The sequence below is a fragment of the Onychomys torridus genome, chromosome 4 (genome assembly GCF_903995425.1).
Source record: "Onychomys torridus chromosome 4, mOncTor1.1, whole genome shotgun sequence".
NCBI lineage: Eukaryota > Metazoa > Chordata > Mammalia > Rodentia > Cricetidae > Onychomys > Onychomys torridus.
In genome coordinates this window covers 93,303,686-93,322,074 of record NC_050446.1, presented here as the reverse complement: position 1 = coordinate 93,322,074, position 18,389 = coordinate 93,303,686, and the positions used below count along the sequence as shown (strand labels likewise).

General features: G+C 41.9%; 1 protein-coding gene across 1 annotated transcript in view; it reads right to left on the bottom strand.

The window, feature by feature from the left end:
- Positions 1 to 17,854, bottom strand: part of Rad51 (RAD51 recombinase) — a 35,481-nt gene extending 17,627 nt beyond the window's left edge. The window contains exons 1-4 of the mRNA XM_036185188.1: positions 17,448 to 17,854; positions 14,096 to 14,184; positions 8,042 to 8,179; positions 1,819 to 1,936 (exon numbers count right to left, since the gene is read on the bottom strand). Coding sequence (XP_036041081.1) covers positions 1,819 to 1,936; positions 8,042 to 8,179; positions 14,096 to 14,182 — 343 coding nt within the window. The 5' untranslated portion in view covers positions 14,183 to 14,184; positions 17,448 to 17,854. The remainder of the gene's footprint in view (positions 1 to 1,818; positions 1,937 to 8,041; positions 8,180 to 14,095; positions 14,185 to 17,447) is intronic.
- Positions 17,855 to 18,389: the final 535 nt, after the last annotated feature.

Genomic DNA, 18,389 nt, shown 5'->3' with positions numbered 1-18,389 from the left:
CCATTCTCATCTTGAAGAAAACAGGCTTAGGGACATTAAATAATTGTCACCAGAAATATTTTCACCATTAATACAGTCAGTAAGTACTAGGAATGAGAATCTTTTTTGTGAGACAGAGTTTTATGTAATTTAGGCTAGCTTCAACTCACTCCATGGTTGAGGCCACTTTATCCAGTGGGAAGGGGGTCATCATTATCATCTTTTTTGGGGGAGCGGGGGGAAACAGGGTCTTTCTTAGCATTGGCTGCCCTGGAGGGAAGGGGATCTTAGAGGGGTTCAAACCAGACAGATAAGGTGGTGCATGCCTTTAATCCTAGTGCTCAGTAAACAGAGGCAGGGGGATTTCTGTGAGTTCCAGGCTAGCCTGGTCTATAGAGTCAGTTCCAGGCTAGTCAGTGATTGCAATAAATAAACAGCAACATGTACTATACTTGGAGTAGTATTTAAACAATATTTTGTACCAAAAAGTATCACTCAGTGGTAGAGGACATGGGTCTCTGGGCTCAATCCCTTCCCATGTGGTTTTTTGTTTTTAAATTTTTCTTTTCTTTTTTTTCCTTCAGTATTTTGAGATAGGGTTTCTCTTTGTAACCCTGGATGCCCTAGAATTCGCTCAATAGACCAAGATGTCCATGAACTCACAGAGATCTGCCTGCCTCTGCCGCCTGAGTGCTGGGATTAAAGGTGTGTGCTACTAACCGCCCTTGTTTTTATTTTATTTTATTTATTTTATTATTTTTTTAAAGATTTATTTATTATGTATACAGTGTTCTATCTGCATGTACCCATGCCTACCAGAAGAGGGCACCAGATCTCATTATAGATGGTTGAGAGCCATCATGTGGTTGCTGGGAATTGAACTCAAGACCTCTGGAAGAACAGCCAGTGTTCTTAACCTCTGAGCCATCTCTCCAGCCCTGCCCTTGTTCTTATTTTTTTTTTTTTTTTTAATCAGTACTGTGTGTACGATGTGTGTGAGTTTAGGCAGGTATTGTGGATGACAGGATAACTCTGGGGAATAGGTTCTCTCCCTCTTCTGTGGATTAAAGGGATCTAACTCAGGTCATCAGAGTTATGAGGCAACCAACTACTCACTGAGCTCTCTCTCTGCCTTCCTCCATTGTATTTAACCAGTCATTAAATTTCAATGTTGTGATAGAAAATACACACACACACACACACACACACACACACTCATATTTATTTCCTAAGCAGAGGGATGTTATTCTCTAAATACAGTAACAAAGATTAAATTATTTAATTTATAGCCAGAGCTACAAAGTGAGACTGTTTCAAAACCAAACCAAACCAAACCAAGCTGAACCAAACATTAGTTTAAGAACATCCTTGGCTCTGATTTAATTCCTAAATCCACCAAAAATAAGGAAAAAATTAAAATCATCACTGTTTTAAAAATAATGTTAGATTCATAGGATGTTACAAAGAAATATACAGGGAAGGTCTAGGTACTCTTCTCCTACCCTCCTCCAATGTTACCATCTTTCCCAACTACAATATAGCATCTATGAGAAAGCTGGCATTCCTATAATCCACAATATATTCAAATGAGCCTGGAATATGAGATCTGTCAATACAAGCCAGCAAACAAACAAAACAAACAAACAAAACCCTAAACTAAAAAATCTTACAAAAGCAAACTTACAGAATCAGCCAGTCAAGGCCTTGAAGAAATCTATAGTTCACACTTCTCTATGTCATACTCACATCTACAATAAATTCTACTCTAACATTCTGGTTTGTTCTAGCCACAAGCTGTATTACTTAGGGTTTATAAAATACAATAAGAGATTACTATACCTTGAAGCAGTTTGTCAAGCTCTTTAGAGCCAGTAGTAATCTGTATGATTTCTGACCGCCTTTGGTGAAATTCAGTTGCAGTGGTGAAACCCATTGGAACTAATTTAGCTGCCTCAGTCTATAAAAAATAAGAAAAATTAAACCAGTAATGTAACACAAGTTAAAAAAAAAAAAAGTGTCTAGAAAAGCTGGGACCCAAAAGTGACCTTTATACATGTTGGAGTACTTGGATAGACTTTACCAGTTGAACATCCTTCACTGAAAATCCACTGAATACTCCAAATTCTGAAACTTCTTTAGTGTAAGGTTTTTGATAAAGAAATTTCAGACTTCTGCACATTTCACCTCTTATTTTACATTAGAGACAGTCAACCTCCATGATAAGCCCAGGTCTCGACAGGAAAACATTTGTGTGCTAGGATGCCAGGAAGGTCAGGAGATTAAAAACAAAAGAACTGTACATATGTAACTTCTCTATTTTTTGATGATGTAGTATATCTTTAAGATTTATTTTCATTTACTATGTATGTATACAGTGTGCTGCCTACACCCCAGAAGAGGGTATCTGATGTCATTATAGATGGTTGTGAGCCACCATGTGGGTGCTGGGAAAGGAACTCAGGACCTCTGGAAGAGCAGCCAGTGCTCTTAACCTCTGGGCCATCTCTCCAGCCCCAATGTAATGTCTTTATACCTTTCCTGTTTTGTCATCCCTTAACATTCTGCCTTGCAAAACAAGGACACATGCCATTCCAGACTCTTCTTGCTTTATGTCTAATTCTTTATCCCTACCAGGTATACATTTTCTGTTTTGTTTTTGGTTTTTCCAGACAAGGTTTCTCTGTGTAGCCCCTGCTGTCCTGGAACTCACTCTGTAGACCAGGCTGGCCTCGAACTCAGAGATCCACCTGCCTCTGCCTCTTGAGTGCTGGGATTAAAGGTATGCGCCACCATACCCAGCTTTGATTTCCTTTTCTCTTCCAATACCTCTGTCGACTTATCATCTATTCAGATACCTATAGGTTTTGCTTAAGTCTGAAAAGGGATCAATCAGTTTACCTACTAGTACAATAAAACAAAATTAACTCTAAAACACAAAGCTCCACTATTAAATTCTCATGTGAATAAAGAGTAGGATTTTGGGGCTGCAGAGATGGCTCAATGGCTAAAAGCACTGGCTGCTCTTCCAGAGGACCTGAGTTCAATTCCCAGCACCCACAGCACAGTTCACAACTCTAGTTCCAGAGGATCTAATGCCTTGCCCTGGCCTCTGTGGGCATAGCACAAATAGAGTACATAAACACATATGAGGACAAAGCACCTACATACATAAAATAATAAAATAAAAATTAAAAATAAAAGAACTAAGATTTATTTTGATGTCTTTGATCTTATACTTGGCAGAAGTGCTCTAAATGTATCAGTATTTTCTCACACATCTCCCCTGAGGTCAAAAAAGGTATATTCGTAGCCCTCATTAAAACTGAAAACAACAACAAAAAAACCCCACCAGGCATCTGTGTTGGTGCTCAGATCGGAAAATTTAAAATTTCAAATATTAAAAAAAAAAAAAAAAAAGAAAAAAAACACCAGAGAATTTGTCTGTTCATGTTTTCTATCTCTTGTTCTAACAAATCTCTGTGCATACTTACAGGAAGTTATGAGCTACTTAACATAGGTGCTGGGAACTAAGCTCAGATCCTCTGCAAGATGAGTATATATTCTTAACCACTGAGCCATCTCTCCAGCCCCTCAACATTTTTTTTTTCCCCAAGACAGGGTTTCTCTGTAGCTTTGGAGCCTGTCCTAGACTAGCTCTGCAGACCAGGCTGGCCTCGAACTCACCAAGATCCACCTGTCTCTGTCTCCCGAGTGCTGGGATTACAGGCGTGCACCGCCGCCGCCACCACCACCTGGCAACATGCTGGATGGCCAGTGGACCCTGGGATTACTCATCCCCACTTCCCCAGTGCTGCTGGGATTACAAGTGCATACCACCATACCTGGCTTTTGTGTAGGAGAAATTGAACTCAGGGTCTCATGCTTTCGTGACAGCACTTTAAAAACCAAGCAATCTCCACAGTCCCAAACTTGTCAATTTAAAACTTCTCACACACACTCACATTTAAATATATTAGTATTATTTTTTTCTTCCTTTTTAAAATTTTTTGTTTGTTTTTTTTTTTTGAGACAGGGTTTCTCTGTGTAGCACTGGCTGTCCTAGAACTCACTTGTTCCAGGACACTTGGAACTCACCAGGCTGGCCTTAACTTCAGAATTCTACCTTCTTCTGCCTCCCAAGTGCTAGGATTAAAGGTGTGTGCCACCACTGCCTAGCTTGTATTATTTTCAAAACTTCTCTCTCTCTGTGTCTCTGTCTCTATCTATCTATCTATCTATCTAACTAACTAACTAACTAACTAATACTTCAGTTACACATTCCCTAAAATGTGTACATTTTACTTTGTAAATATAATTACTGTAAAATTAAACGGTATGCTAGAAACAGAATTACTTCTCTAAGGCTCCAACATTGTCAATGATACATTTTCAAGGGTTTCTATTGTCAAAAACCAAGTGAAGTGATAATCATTACCAAGCAGAAATTCATATATGTCTACAAGCAAAGGTGACAGAAAAATGATACCTAAGTCCACAGTATTTTGCATATCTCAAATCACCTTTTGTGCTACCACTCTTGGCTGATTTCCTTATTTGTTAAACAGAAAATACTGGTTCTGTATTATTTCCTAGTGTCATTATAAAGGCAAATAAGGATATGAGAGATAGGATGGGGATGTGACTCAGTTAGCACAGTGCTCACCTAGCATGCATAAGGCCTTGGGCTCACTCCAGCACTGCCTGAAAATAGGCATAATGGTGTACTCTTGTATTCCCATAACCAGGGAGGTAGAAACAGGAAGATGACTAGCTCAAAGTTGTTTTTAGTTACCTTGAGTTTGAGGCCAGCCTGAGCTACATAAGACCCTGTCTAAATAATAACAGCAGAAGCATCAACAAAAACTTTAAGAAACAATCTGATAGTATTTGAAAGCATTAAATACTATTTTAAAACAGGGTCATCGAACTACCACCCCATATACATCTGAGACAGCAACAACATCAGTGGTTCTTATTTTTATGTATTTTTGAAACAGGATCTTATATATTACAAGCTTCCTCCAACTCACAACTCTCCTGCCTCAGTCTCCCGAGTACTGAGGTTTTAGGTGTATTATTTTCTATTGTTTTTAAGATAAGATTTCCTTCTGAAGCCTAAGTTTGTCTGGAACTATGGTGGCCCAGGAGGAATCTGAACTTCAGGCAATCCTCCTGCTTCAGCCTCCTAAGTGTTGGTATATTCCAATGTTCCCAGCTCAATAAAATCACTTGTCATTTGTTACAGTTAAAAACAAAAACAAATTGGGTGGTGATGGCAGCACAGGACTATAATCTCAGCACTCAGGAGGCAGAGGCAGATGAATCTTTGAGTTAGAGGCTAGCCTGGTCTACAGAGTAAGTTCCAGGACAGCCAGGGCTATACAGAGAAAACCTGTCTTAAAAAACAACAAGAACCCCAAACAATACTCTAAGTACATAGACACTGTCTATGATAAATTAAGTGAGTACACACACTAGAACTTAATACAGGACTTTAATATTCAAGCAATAAAACAGCTTTTGGGCTTGAAAATAAAACCTACTTATTATGGAAAATGTAGAGATATCAGAAAACTGTAAAAAAACAAAACAAAACCCAAAAAAGGTCACAGGCTAGAGAGATGTCTCAGTGGCTAAGAGTACTTGTTGTTCTTGCAGAGGACATGCTGGCTCACAACTGTCTGTAACTCCAGTTCCAGGGGATCAAACACGCTCTTCTGGCTGCTGCAGGCACCAAGCTTACATGTGGTGCACATACACATACATGTAAATAGATTTTTCTCTGGGCCACAAGAGATTTCTCACTAATTATGAAAGTTAGCCTATAGTTTAGGCTTGTCCCACTAGTTCTTTTTTGTTTTAATAGGTTTTTCGAGACAGGGTTTCTCTGTGCAGCTTTGCTCCTTTCCTGGATCTCGCTCTGTAGACCAGGCTGGCCTCGAACTCACAGAGATCCGCCTGCCTCTGCCTCCCGAGTGCGGGATTAAAGGCGTGCGCCACCACCGCCTGGCCCCACTTGCTCTTATAACTATGTGCTGCCATGTGACTTGTGGCTTTATCTCTCCTCCTGCATGTCTGTTCTCTCTCATTCAGCTGGCGACTCCTGGTATCTCCACACTTCTTCCCAGTGTCCTCTCTGCTTGGGAATCCAGCCTAGCTATTGGCCATTCAGCTTTTTAATAACATATACACTTGCAGGAAAAACACTCATGCACATAAAATAGATAAAATTTAAAAATGAAAGAAAATAAAGGCTGGAGTACAGATCAATAGCAGAGCATGTACAAGCATACAAGAAGTCCTGGGTTCAATTCCCAGACCAGAGACAAAAATCAAACCAAAACCATGTCCAGCTCATACTCTTACGATGTGGGAATAACGACATGAATAACTCAGTACATCAATCCCTAGTGCACATTCTATACTGGCACACAAAATACACACATCTTAATGGGGCCTACCCCTGTGCAGGATTTATATTCTATCAATGATTAATAGGAGAAAGAAGCCCCGGGCGGTGGTGGCGCATGCCTGTAATCCCAGCACTCGGGAGGCAGAGGCAGGTGGATCTCTGTGAGTTCAAGGCCAGCCTGGTCTACAGAGCTAGTGTCCAGGACAGCCTCCAAAGCTATAGAGAAACCCTGTCTCAAAAAAAAAAAAAAATTAGGAGAAAGAAATGTTTTCTTTGGTGGTGTAGCTACTGTAAACAAATGCTCACCATGTTCTTGTAAGCAAACTCACTGAAATTCACTACATCACCTCAACTCCTAAGACCATAAAAGTAGGTTGTTTAGCGGGAAAGATCAAGAGTAGGAAGGAGGCACTTGAGGCTGATGGGTTATGATTAAAATATATACACGTCACGAAAATGTAATACTATATATGAATATAGGCTAATAAAAGCATTAAAAGATATATGAATGTATACTGTTTAACTTGATTTTTTTATTGTTGTGATTGAACCCATGGCTTTGAGCACACCAAGTTACCACTCCACCACTGAGCTACATTCCCAACACTCATCTGTCTTTTTTTTTTTAAAACACTGTTTTTTTCCAGAGCTGAGGACCGAACCCAGGGCCTTGCACTTGCTAGGCAAGCACTCTACCAGTGAGCTAAATCTCCAACCTTCATATACCTTTTTATATCAACAATTATGTTCTCTCTCTCTCTCTTTTTTTCTGAAGTACTGATAATTAACCCAGGGACTAGCAGATGCTAGGCAAGTATTCTCCACTGGGCCATATTCTCAGCTTCTCTTTTTCCTTTGAGGCATGGTCTCACTAAATTAAGTTGCCCAAATTGGCCTTGAAGAATTTACTCTGTATCAGAGACCGGCCTACTTCCTGTTACAGGTCCCACAGTAGTTTGAACTATAGGCCTGCACCCAATGATGTGGCATTCAATAGTCTTCTAAACTGTTCTGTGGCTGCAAACATAATAAACATATTTTGGGGGCTGGAAAAATGGCTCAGTGGTTAAGACCACTTGCTGGTCTACCAGAAGACCAAGGCTTGATTCCCAGCACCCGAATGTTGGCTCACAAACATCTGTAACTCCAGTTCCAGAGAATCTAACACTCTCTTCTAGCCTCTGAAGGCAAGTATGTGGGGCACAGACACACATGGAAGAAAATACCCATACACATAAAAACAAAATGATTTTCAAAACGAAAATGAGGAGAGATCATATTCAAAATGATAAGGTGCATACCAATCACTGCTGGTGGGAATGGTAATCAGTATTTTTGGCAGTATTTACATCAAATTCCATGATATTGCAAATCTCTACAGGAAATCTGAATTTAAGATTGAAAACTCCCAACAACCGGGCACTGGAGGTACATGCTTTTAATCTCAGCACTTGGGAGACAGAGGCAGGAGGATCTCTGAGTTTGAGGCCAACCTGATCTACAAGCGAGTTCCAGGACAGCCAGGGCTATTACACAGAGAACCCTGTCTGGCCAATAGTCTCTCTAGAAAGAGGACAAGAGAATGAAGGAGGCAGACAGCCTGTCACTACGTACCATCTGCCCTTCCCGCCATCACATAGCTACACTTACCAGAATTTTCTCAGCTTTGGCTTCACTAATTCCCTTAATATTTATTAGTTCCTTCTTTGGTGCATAAGCAACAGCCTCCACCGTATGGAAACCAGCTTCTTCTAATTTCTTCACATCATTGGCATTTATGCCACATTGCTGTAAGAAAACAACAGATGAACATGGATATTACATTTTCGAGAGGTATTTGAAGAGCACTAATATATGCAGAACCTCTAAAAAGCTCGTCTACATATTATTAAATAACAAACTATCAACGTTTTCATTATCAAAACTAATAGTTTTGGGTTGGGGAGACAGTGAGATATGGTAGTGTTTGCTATTACCCTGAGGAGGTTGAGACAAGTGGATCCCTGAGACTCACTAGCCAGCCAGCCTAGCCTAACCAGTGATGTCTCAAGGGGGGTGGGGGGTCCTGAGGAGCAATACTGAGGTTGACCTCTGGATCTCACATGCATATGTACCAGGACACACACATGAGTTTTAAATTAGAACTATGTTAATGCATGTTAAAATGGACTTAGAAATTGAGATTAAACTAGTAGTAGGGCATGGTTGTGCACACCTTTAATCCTTGCACAAGGGAGGCAGAGGCAAGCAGATTTCTGAGTTCTAGGCCAGCCTGGTCTACACAGAGAGTTCCAGGATAACTAGGTCTACACAGAGAAGCCCCATCTCAAAAAACCAAAACCAAACCAAAATAACTTTAAACCAGCGATTTCTAATGCTATCCACATCAGACATACAGACATTGTTATTTCTCAATGCTAGGACAAATAGGTAAGAAAGACTGCCCCCAGAGTAAGAGCTACCTTGGCATAGCAATAGACTTTTAAAAGAACAAAGACTGGAAAGCTCTGCTCTAATGACTGACATTACAGATGGAGAAAATGGGAAGCTGGAGAGATGGCTTAGCAGTTAAGAGCACTGGCTGCTCTCGCAGAGGACCAGGGTGGGGTCCCAGTATCTACAAGGCAGCTTACAACCATTACTAATGCCAATACCAGGGGATTGGATACCCTCTTCTGACTTGTGCATGTACTGCATGTAAGTGATATACAAGAAAGCAAAACACTCATACATATAAAACAAAAAATAAATAAAACATAAAAGATGAGGTGGTTCCATGGGTGTGAGAGATTGCCCTTAAGCCTGATGATCCAAGCTAGATCCTATGGTGGTAGGAAAGTTGTTCTATGACCTATGTCCTATGCTGTAACACATATGCACCCACAAAAATAAATAGAATAATAAGCAAAAATTTTAAATGGGGAAAATGGTAGGGAAGGGTGTTACAGGAATCCTGTCATCTGCCAGCTAACTAGTTAATGGTTACTAGGGAAAGGGGGAGGCATTTTCTTCAGCAACATAGCCACTGATATTTGCCTTTATTCTTGTAAATAACCCCTTGCCCAAGCTCATGTAAATAACCCTAATTAAACTTACTGGGTCAACAAAACAAGCTAAAATATATGAAAGAAGGGGGACTGGCTGTGAAGAGAAAGGGGATCAGTAGGAGGGTAACAAGCGAGGGCAATAGAGGTGACTATGGTCAAAATACATTATACAGATGTAGAAAACATCGTAACAAAACCCATTATTATGTATACTTAACATGCTAATTAAATTTTTTTTTTTTTAAATTTAAGGAGTCTATGGGAAATAGGCATGGTAGCATATACCCCAGCTACACAATGACTTTGGGAGCAGCCTGGGTTCCCAGCACCTACATGGTGGCTCACAACTGCCAGGAACTCCAGTTCAGGAGGATCTGAAGCCCACTTCCTTTTTTTTTTTTTTTTTTTTTTTTTTTGGGAGACAAGGTTTCCCTGTGTAGTTTTGGAGCCTGTCCTGAGGCCCACCTGCCTCTGCCTCCCAAGTGCTTAGATTAAAGGAGTGCACCACCACCACCCAGCCCAAAGCCCACTTCTGACATCTGTGGGCATTAGGCACATAAGTGGTGCACACATTCATGAAAGCTAAATACTTACATACATAAAATAATAAATCTAAAAAACAAAAAACACAAACAAAAACAGGTATGCTGATCTATGCCTATAATCCCAACACTTTGGAAGTAAAATTAGAAGAGTCAGGAATCAAGGTTATCCTCAGCTACACAGTGAATTCAAGGCCATGCTAGTCTACATGAGACCCTCTCTCAAAATTAAAATAAATAGCTAGTCTTAGGGATGAAGCTCATTGGTATAATACTTGCTGTCTTAGTTTGCTTTCTAGGGTTGTGCTAAATACCATGACCAAAACCAACTTGAGGATAAAGTGTTTACTTCACTTACAACATACAATCGGTCCTGAGGGAAGACAGGACATGAATCAAAGCACAGACCATGGAGGAACACTGCTTACTAGCTTGTACCTAATGGCTTCCTCGGTTTGCATGTGTATAGAACCCAGGACCATCTGCCCAGGGGTGATACCACCCACGTGCTCTTCCACACCAATCATTAAGAAAATGCCTGGGCTGGAGAGATGGCTCAGAGGTTAGGAGCACTGACTGCTCTTCCAGAGGTTCTGAGTTTGATTCCCAGCAACCACATGGTGGCTCACAACCATCTGTAATGAGATCTGGTGCCCTCTCCTGGTGTTCAGGTACATGCAAGCAAGCAGAACACTGTGTATAGACAATAAATAAATAAATAAATCTTTAAGAAAAGAAAGAAAGAAAGAAAGAAAGAAAGAAAGAAAGAAAGAAAGAAAGAAAGAAAGGAAATGCCCTACTGGCATTTTCTCATTTGCGGTTCCTCCTCCCAGATGACTCTAGGTTGTGTCAAGTTGATTAGAAACTAACCAGCACACTTGCCTTGAATACCAGAGGGCCCCAGGTTCAAAGCCTAGGACCACTAAAAAGCAAAAGCAAAAGCGTTAAAAACATTATGGGAGATGGAGGTCTAAAGAGGTAGCTCAGTGGTTAAAAGCATTTGTTATTCTTGCAAAGGACTCAAGTTCAGTATCCAGAACCCACCTGGCAGTTCACACTACCTGTTAACCCTAGTTCCAGAGGATCCCATGCCCGATTCTGGCTTCTACAAACACCAGGCATTCACGTGGTAGATATACATACATGCAGGCAAAATATTCGCACATAATGTGTTAGGGTTACTACTGCTGTGATAAACAAGATGGTCAAAGCCACTTGGGGAGAGAAGGGTTTATTTGGCTTACACTTCACATCATTGTTCATCACTGAAGAAAGTCAGGACAGGAACTCAAACAGGGGCAGGAACCTGGAGGAAGGAGCTGATGCAGAGGCCATGGAGGAGTGATACTTATTGGCTTTCTCTCCATTGCTTGCTCAACCTGCACTCTTATAGAACTCAGGACCATAGCCCAGAGATAAGCCCATCCACAATGGACTGGGCCCTCCCACATCAATCTCTTAAGAAAATGCCCTACAAGCTTGCCTGCAGCTTAATCTTATGAAGGCATTTTCTCAATTAAGGTTCTCTCCTCTCAGATGATTATTGCTGTGTCAAGTTGACATAAAACTAGCCAGCACAAACATGAAATAAAGAAATCTAGGGCTGGGTGGTGGTGGCGCATGCCTGTAATCCCAGCACTCGGGAGGCAGAGGCAGGTGGATCTTTGTGAGTTCAAGGCCAGCCTGGTCTACAGAGCTAGTCCAGGACAGGCTCCAAAAGCTATAGTGAAACCCTGTCTCGAAAAACCAAAACCAAAAAAACCCAAAAAAAAATCTAGGGCCAGAGGAAGAGTCTAGCAGAGGAGGCAAAGGCAGGTAGATCTGTATGAGTTGAGATCAGCCTGCTATACATAGTGAGTTCCAGGCTAGCCAAGGCCACAAAGAACCTGTCTCAAAAAAACAAAATAAATCTCAGGAGGAAGAGAAAGGTGCATCTCTGTGAGTTCAAGACCAGCCTAGTCTATATAGTGGGCTCCAGGTAGAGAACCTGTTTCAAAAGAAAAATACTAAAAAGAGCAGGACAAAACCCCCCCAATAAGATCAAATAATCTTGACACAATACAACCTGTTAGAGATAATAATTTTGTGTGTTTATAATGAAGAGCTAGAAATTAAAATTGTTTAGTTAATGCCATTTCCTTCAATAAACCTTCATTTCAATATTAAACTTTGTGCAGAACTAGCCCCAGTGTCTTTAAAAGCCCTATTTAAAAGATCTGGTACCCTCTTCTGGTCTGCAGGGATATATGCAGACAAAACACTGTATACATAATAAATAAATAAATCTTTAAAAAAAAAATTCTTAAAAGAAATTACTTGGTGGAAATTTATTTCATCCTCCTATTAAAAATGTAATAGATCAATCTAAACAAAACATTATGGGGCTGGAGAGATGGCTCAATGGTTGAGAGTGCTTGTTGCTCTTGTAGAGAACTGGAATTCAGTCCCAGCACCCACGTCTGGTGGCTCACAACCCCTCCAGTTCCAACAGATTTGAAACCCTCTGTCCTCCTTGGGTACGAGCATCTGTGTGTGCTTCTTTGAATACACAAATAATCAAAGCTTATGACCATGACCTCTGACGGCTGATCACAAACCCATTAAGTAAAGAAGGAGAGATGCAGTGCCACAAAGTTTGAGAAACGTCTCATGCAGCCCAAACCGGACACGGAGCAAAGGATAACCCTGAACTCCTGACTCCTTTTGATCCACCACGGAGCCAGTGCCACCACACTCAGCTCATTTAAGTAGTTTCCAGAGTCTTGAAGTTTGGGAAGATTGGGAAATTATATAAACCGAGACAGAAGATGGAGGTGTTCCCTCCCACTGGGGCCTTTGTATAACCTGCAGAAATACTGTACAGATTTAGTACCTGATATTCTTTGTTTTGCTTGTGTGTGTGTGTGTGTGTGTGTGTGTGTGTGTGTGTGTGTGTGTGGTGTATGTGTATGTGCTCATGGGTGTATAAGTTTGAGTGTACATGCACGGAGGCCAGAGGGTGATTTTGAGTGTCTGCCTCAGTCATTTTAACATTATTTTTGGGGGACAGGGTCTCTTACTACACCTTATTCTCACAGATTGGCTAGACTGGGGCCAAAAAGCCCCAATGATTCTTCTGTCTCCACCTCCTCAGTGCTAAGATTACAGGCATATGCCACACTGTTTTTATGGGTGCTGGGGATCCGAACTCAGGTCTTCCTTGTTTCTATGACATTGACCATCCCCGCAGAGCACCCCTCCAAGCCCCTTGTTTGTCTGCTGCTTTTTTGTGGCTTGTTTTTGAGACAGGTCTCACTATGTAGCTGCTGTCTTGAACTTGCTATATAGACCAGGGTGGCCTCCAACAGAGATTCTCCTGCCTCAGCTTTCCACCTCCTAGAATTGTGGGTGGGAGCCACCACACCTAGCCAATACTTAGTATTCTTTTTTTTTTTTTTTTTTAAGCTGAGGACCGAACCCAGGGCCTTGCACTTGCTAGGCAAGCGCTCTACCACTGAGCTAAATCCCCAACCCAATACTTAGTATTCTTAATGCTGAGTCCTAAAATAGAGCTGGATCTTACATCTTAACAACCCCACACCCTTCAACCTGCCTTACAACAAACAGCCTTCTCAGTAGTATCTTCCACTTAGGCCAGTGGAGAGAGGTTGTTCCCCTTTCCTACATGCGTTCCTGGGTTACACCACTAATTTTTTTTTTAAAGATTTATTTATTTGCCAGAAGAGGGCACCAGATCTCATTACAGATGGTTGGGAGGCACCATGTGGTTGCTGGGAATTGAACTCAGGACCTCTGGAAGAGCAAGCAGCACTCTTAAACTCTGAGCCATCACTCCAGCCCACTAATTTTTTTTATACTTAGTATAAGTAGCACTGGGATTCCACCATGGGATGGATCCACCTTCATTTCTAAAGTTCAGCTCATAGGGAGAAAACATAAATCTTTATAACAACCCTGTTATTACATACAAGTCTGAATAACAACCCTGTGCTTTTCTATAGAAACTGACAACCTCCTGAAACCCCAATCTAATTTCTGTAAAAGTTAATTCGTTCCATTACATAGAAGAATGTATTACGGCATTGTAAGTAAATACTTAGCAACTGAGAACATACCTCTAACCGTGAAATAGGTTGTGGACCAAAGCTTTCTTCTTCCACTGAAGTATCTGCATTTGCATCAAGCTGCATCTGCATAGCCATTACTAAAAAATACAGATAGTATTTTTCAATCAGTTCAGTCAGTATGAACGAATACTAGAAATACTCTTGGGTGATAAAGAATTGCAAGTTTAGTTTTCCAACAAGCCTTTGAAGAATTGTGGCCAGCCCTCCCTACAAACAGATAAAGAGCACCTGCTACTCTTGAGGAGGGTCCAGGCTCAGGTCTCAGCACCCATAACTGTCTTTAACTCCAGTCCCAGGAGATCTAATAGCCTCTTGTGACCATGCAGGCATTGGACATGAGTGTTACGCTTACAGACATAGAGGCAAAGCATTCATACACATAAACAGAAGCTTTAAAAAGTCAGGCATATCTAATCTACAGCTGTGAGCTGCATGCAGCCAATGATAGTTTATTCAAACAGATCTTTTAAAAAAAAGATATATTTTTACAAGGCAGCAAGTTCCAAGCCTTCCCATACTACATAGTGAGTAAAATTTCAAAACAAAGAATGTATTCTTTACTAATAATTTTATTTATTTTTATGTGCATTGGTGTTTTGCCTGCATGACCATCTGTGTGAGAGTGTCAGATCCCCAAGAACTGAAGTTAAAGAGTTATGAGGTGGGAATTAAACTGGGTCCTTTGGAAAAGCAGCCAGTGCTCTTAAAAACTGAGCCATCTCTCCAGCCCAGAACATTTTTATTTTCTTAGAAGGATACATAAAGCAACAACATTCTAATAGGAAAACACAGGCTAGAAATATGGCAAATGGTACAGTCCTTGTCTAGCATAGGAGAAAAGAGGCACTGAGTTGAATCCTCAGCACCACAAAGCAAGCCTATATTTACTTTACTTTCAGCACTGGAGATGGAATTCAGGTCCCTGAACAGGTTAAATAACTATTGAAATAAACCCTGATCTCTGACTACATTTAAGTTTATAACTTTAAGCCTTGGGATGTAGATCAATTGGTAGAGTGTTTGCCTCCAATGCATGAAGCTTTGGGTTTGATGTCATGAACTGCATAAAACCAGGCATGGTAGGCATGTCTGTAATCCCAGCATTTAGGAGGTAGGCAAGGAGGTTAGAAAGTCAAGGTCATACATAGCAAGTTTGAGGTTACCTGGATTACCTAAAACCCTGCCTCAATAAATAAAAATAAAAGTTCTGGGCTTGGGGATTTAGCTCAGTGGTAGAGTGCTTGCCTAGCAAGTGCAAGGCCCTGGATTCGATCCTCAGCTCCACATACAAAAAAAAAAAAAAAAAAGTCCTACCCATCAAAGACATCAAGACATGAAAAATCAAATCATAACAGGAGAAAAATATTTGCCACATACATAATCTGAGGTGGATAATCAGAATACAAACATAAAGAACTCGTTCAAATAACAAAAAAAGGACAACAGAAATGAGATAATTGAACAGGAAGGTACCTCCACAACAAAAACAGGAACAAACACGGAAGCTCTTCAGTAACCAAGACAATTAGAACCACAAGAGGAGAAAAAAAGCCGGTATGGTGGTTCAAGGACAGACTGGGCTGAATAATAAGACTACTTCCTGGGGCTGGAGAGATGGCTCAGAGGTTAAGAGCACTGGCTGCTCTTCCAGAGGTCCTGAGTTCAATTCCCAGCAACCACATGGTGGCTCACAACCATCTGTAATGAGATCTGGTGCCCTCTTCTGGCCTGCAGGCAGAACACTATGTACATAATAAACATTTAAAGAAAAAAAAAAAACACAAAACAAACTACCTCCAAAAAGAAGCCTCCACATCCACTCCAAAGTTCACAAGATAGTACTATACACCCATCATAAAATAGCAAGTGAGGGCAAGCATGTGGAACAATTAAACATTCACTACTGGCATATTTACGTGAAATTTAAAAACAGGCAAAGATGCACTAGGGAAGCAGAATCAGCAAAATGAGTTCAAGGTCAGCCTGGGTTAAGATCCTAAATCGGAAAAAAATAAGGGCTGGAGAGATGGCTCAGCGGTTAAGAGCATTGGCTGCTCTTCCAGAGGTCCTAAATTCAACCAGATGGTGGCTCACAACCATCTATAATGGGATCTGATGCTCTCTTCTGGAATAAAGGCGTACATGCAGATAGAGCACCATACACATAAATAAATCTTAAAAAACAAATAGGCCAAGTTAGTGAGCAGTGTTAGGAATCTCTGTTTAGCCATTAGGGTGAGGGGGGATATCAGACAAAAAAGGATAACAGAGGTTTTAGGGTGATGACATTTGATTTCTTTTAGTTGATGATTACACAGATATATTCATTTTGTAATAATTCATGTATGCACTCATTTGTGGTTTTTGTATTTTATACTTCACTTTATTACTATTTCTTAAAGTTCTTTTCAGATTTATTTTTTTGTGTGCATGAGTATTTGGTCTGCATATATGTATGTGTACCACAAGCATGCCTGGTGTCTGTGGAGGTCAGAAGAAAGCAAGGGATCCACGGGAAATGGAGTTATGGGTGGTTCATGTGGGTGTTGGGAACTGAACTCAGGTCCTTTGCAGGAGCAACAAGCGCTCTTAACGGCGAAGCCATCTCTCCAGTGCCCCTACGTCACTTTTTTCCTGCGACATGCTGGTCCATATATAGTTCTCTTTGGCCCTGAAACTGCATCCTGCCTCTCCTCTCAAGAGCTGGGATCACAGGGTAGGTGTAAATCATCTAGCCAGGATTCTCTTTTAGAAATCTGTGTTGCACTTTTTTTTTCTTTTTTTTTTTTTTTTTTTTGCCTTTTTTTTTTTTCAGAGCTGAGGACCCAACCCAGGGCCTTGCACTTGCTAGGCAAGCCCTCTACCACTGAGCTAAATCCCCAACTCCGCACGCACTTTTCGGTCTTAACTCTGTTTACGCAATCTTTGAACTCCTACCTCAGTCTCCAGAAATCACTGGCGCCAACCACTACGCCCCACTTAAAAAAAAAAAAAAAAAAAAAAAAACCACAGTAACCCGGAATCTGTTAGGCTTGGCCCTAATATTTAACAGCTGTGAGCACAGCGTCGGGGCCACGGAAATGAACGTCATAGTCTTCAGTTGCAGCATTTGGGAGCTAAGGCAGCAGTTCGAGTCCAGCCTGGACTAAGGCGCGAGCCGGGTCTCAGAACAAGACAGTAGATCGGTTAGCGTCGGCCGGCTGGCCCCGGTGCCCGGCTGCGCCACCCTCGCGTTTCTCGGCGCAGAGGGGACCCCCAAAGCTGGCCACGGGAGCACGGGCCTGGGTCGGCGGAGGAACCGGGGGGCCGGGGGAGCGCTCCGCCCGCGCCTCGCACTCACCGGTCCGCAGCCGTGGGCCGCGCGCAGCTTCCGGCGGCCGGCTCCGCACACACCACAAAATCCCCGTCACCGGCTCCAACCCGCTTCGCAGTTCCTCTGAAGGGTGGTCTCTGACGAACAGGAGCAAACTTCAGCCTTCCCAGCCGCGCTCCCGGGACACCGCGGCTTTGCCCCAGCGACGCGCGACTTTCAGAAATCCCGCCAAACCCTCACGGCCGGTCACGCCCGCATCCCTGCGACGTCATCACGCCTTTCTCGGACCCGCCTATAGCCACTTCCGCTGAGAGCTGACGGACGTGCCCGCCGACTTTGAAGCTGAGCGATTCCGAAGGTCACTTTTGCCTTCCTCTAAGACGGTCGACTTGACCTTTCTCGCTACTGACTGAAGACTACAAGTCCCCACAGGCTACGAGGTCGGCCCGGGACTACATCACCCAGCATGCACTGCTGCGGGCGCTGTTCTGCAAAATTCTTGCGCTCGGGTTGCTGGCCTAAGGCGGAAAAGGTCTTTGTGGTGTACAGTTTTGTTAGAATGCCAACCTTGGGCAGGTGGGGTGTTTCTGGGAACCAATGGGCGAAGGTCCCTGTGGGCGAAGAGGTGAAGAAGCTGAAATAAAGGGATAAAACCTGCAAACTGAGCCAGCGAGTTGTGAGGAAAAAGTACTTTTAGTTGGGCCGTTGTTGGGACGGGTGAATCTACTCTAAATACGTTATATACATTTATAAACGCACCAAAAATAAGGTAAAATAACTCACTCTGCAGTAGGTTTTGCTGTTTATTGGAACTCCAGAAAAGAAGGCTCAGAATGAAAAAGCGTTTGTGTAGTTTGTCAGGAGCTTTGACCTGTAGCTTAAGCTTTTTGTTTTTTCTTGTTCTGTATCAATGTGCTTTGAGCCCGGCCTCGAGCTCTTTGTAGCTGAGAATGACTTCAGTCCTTCCCC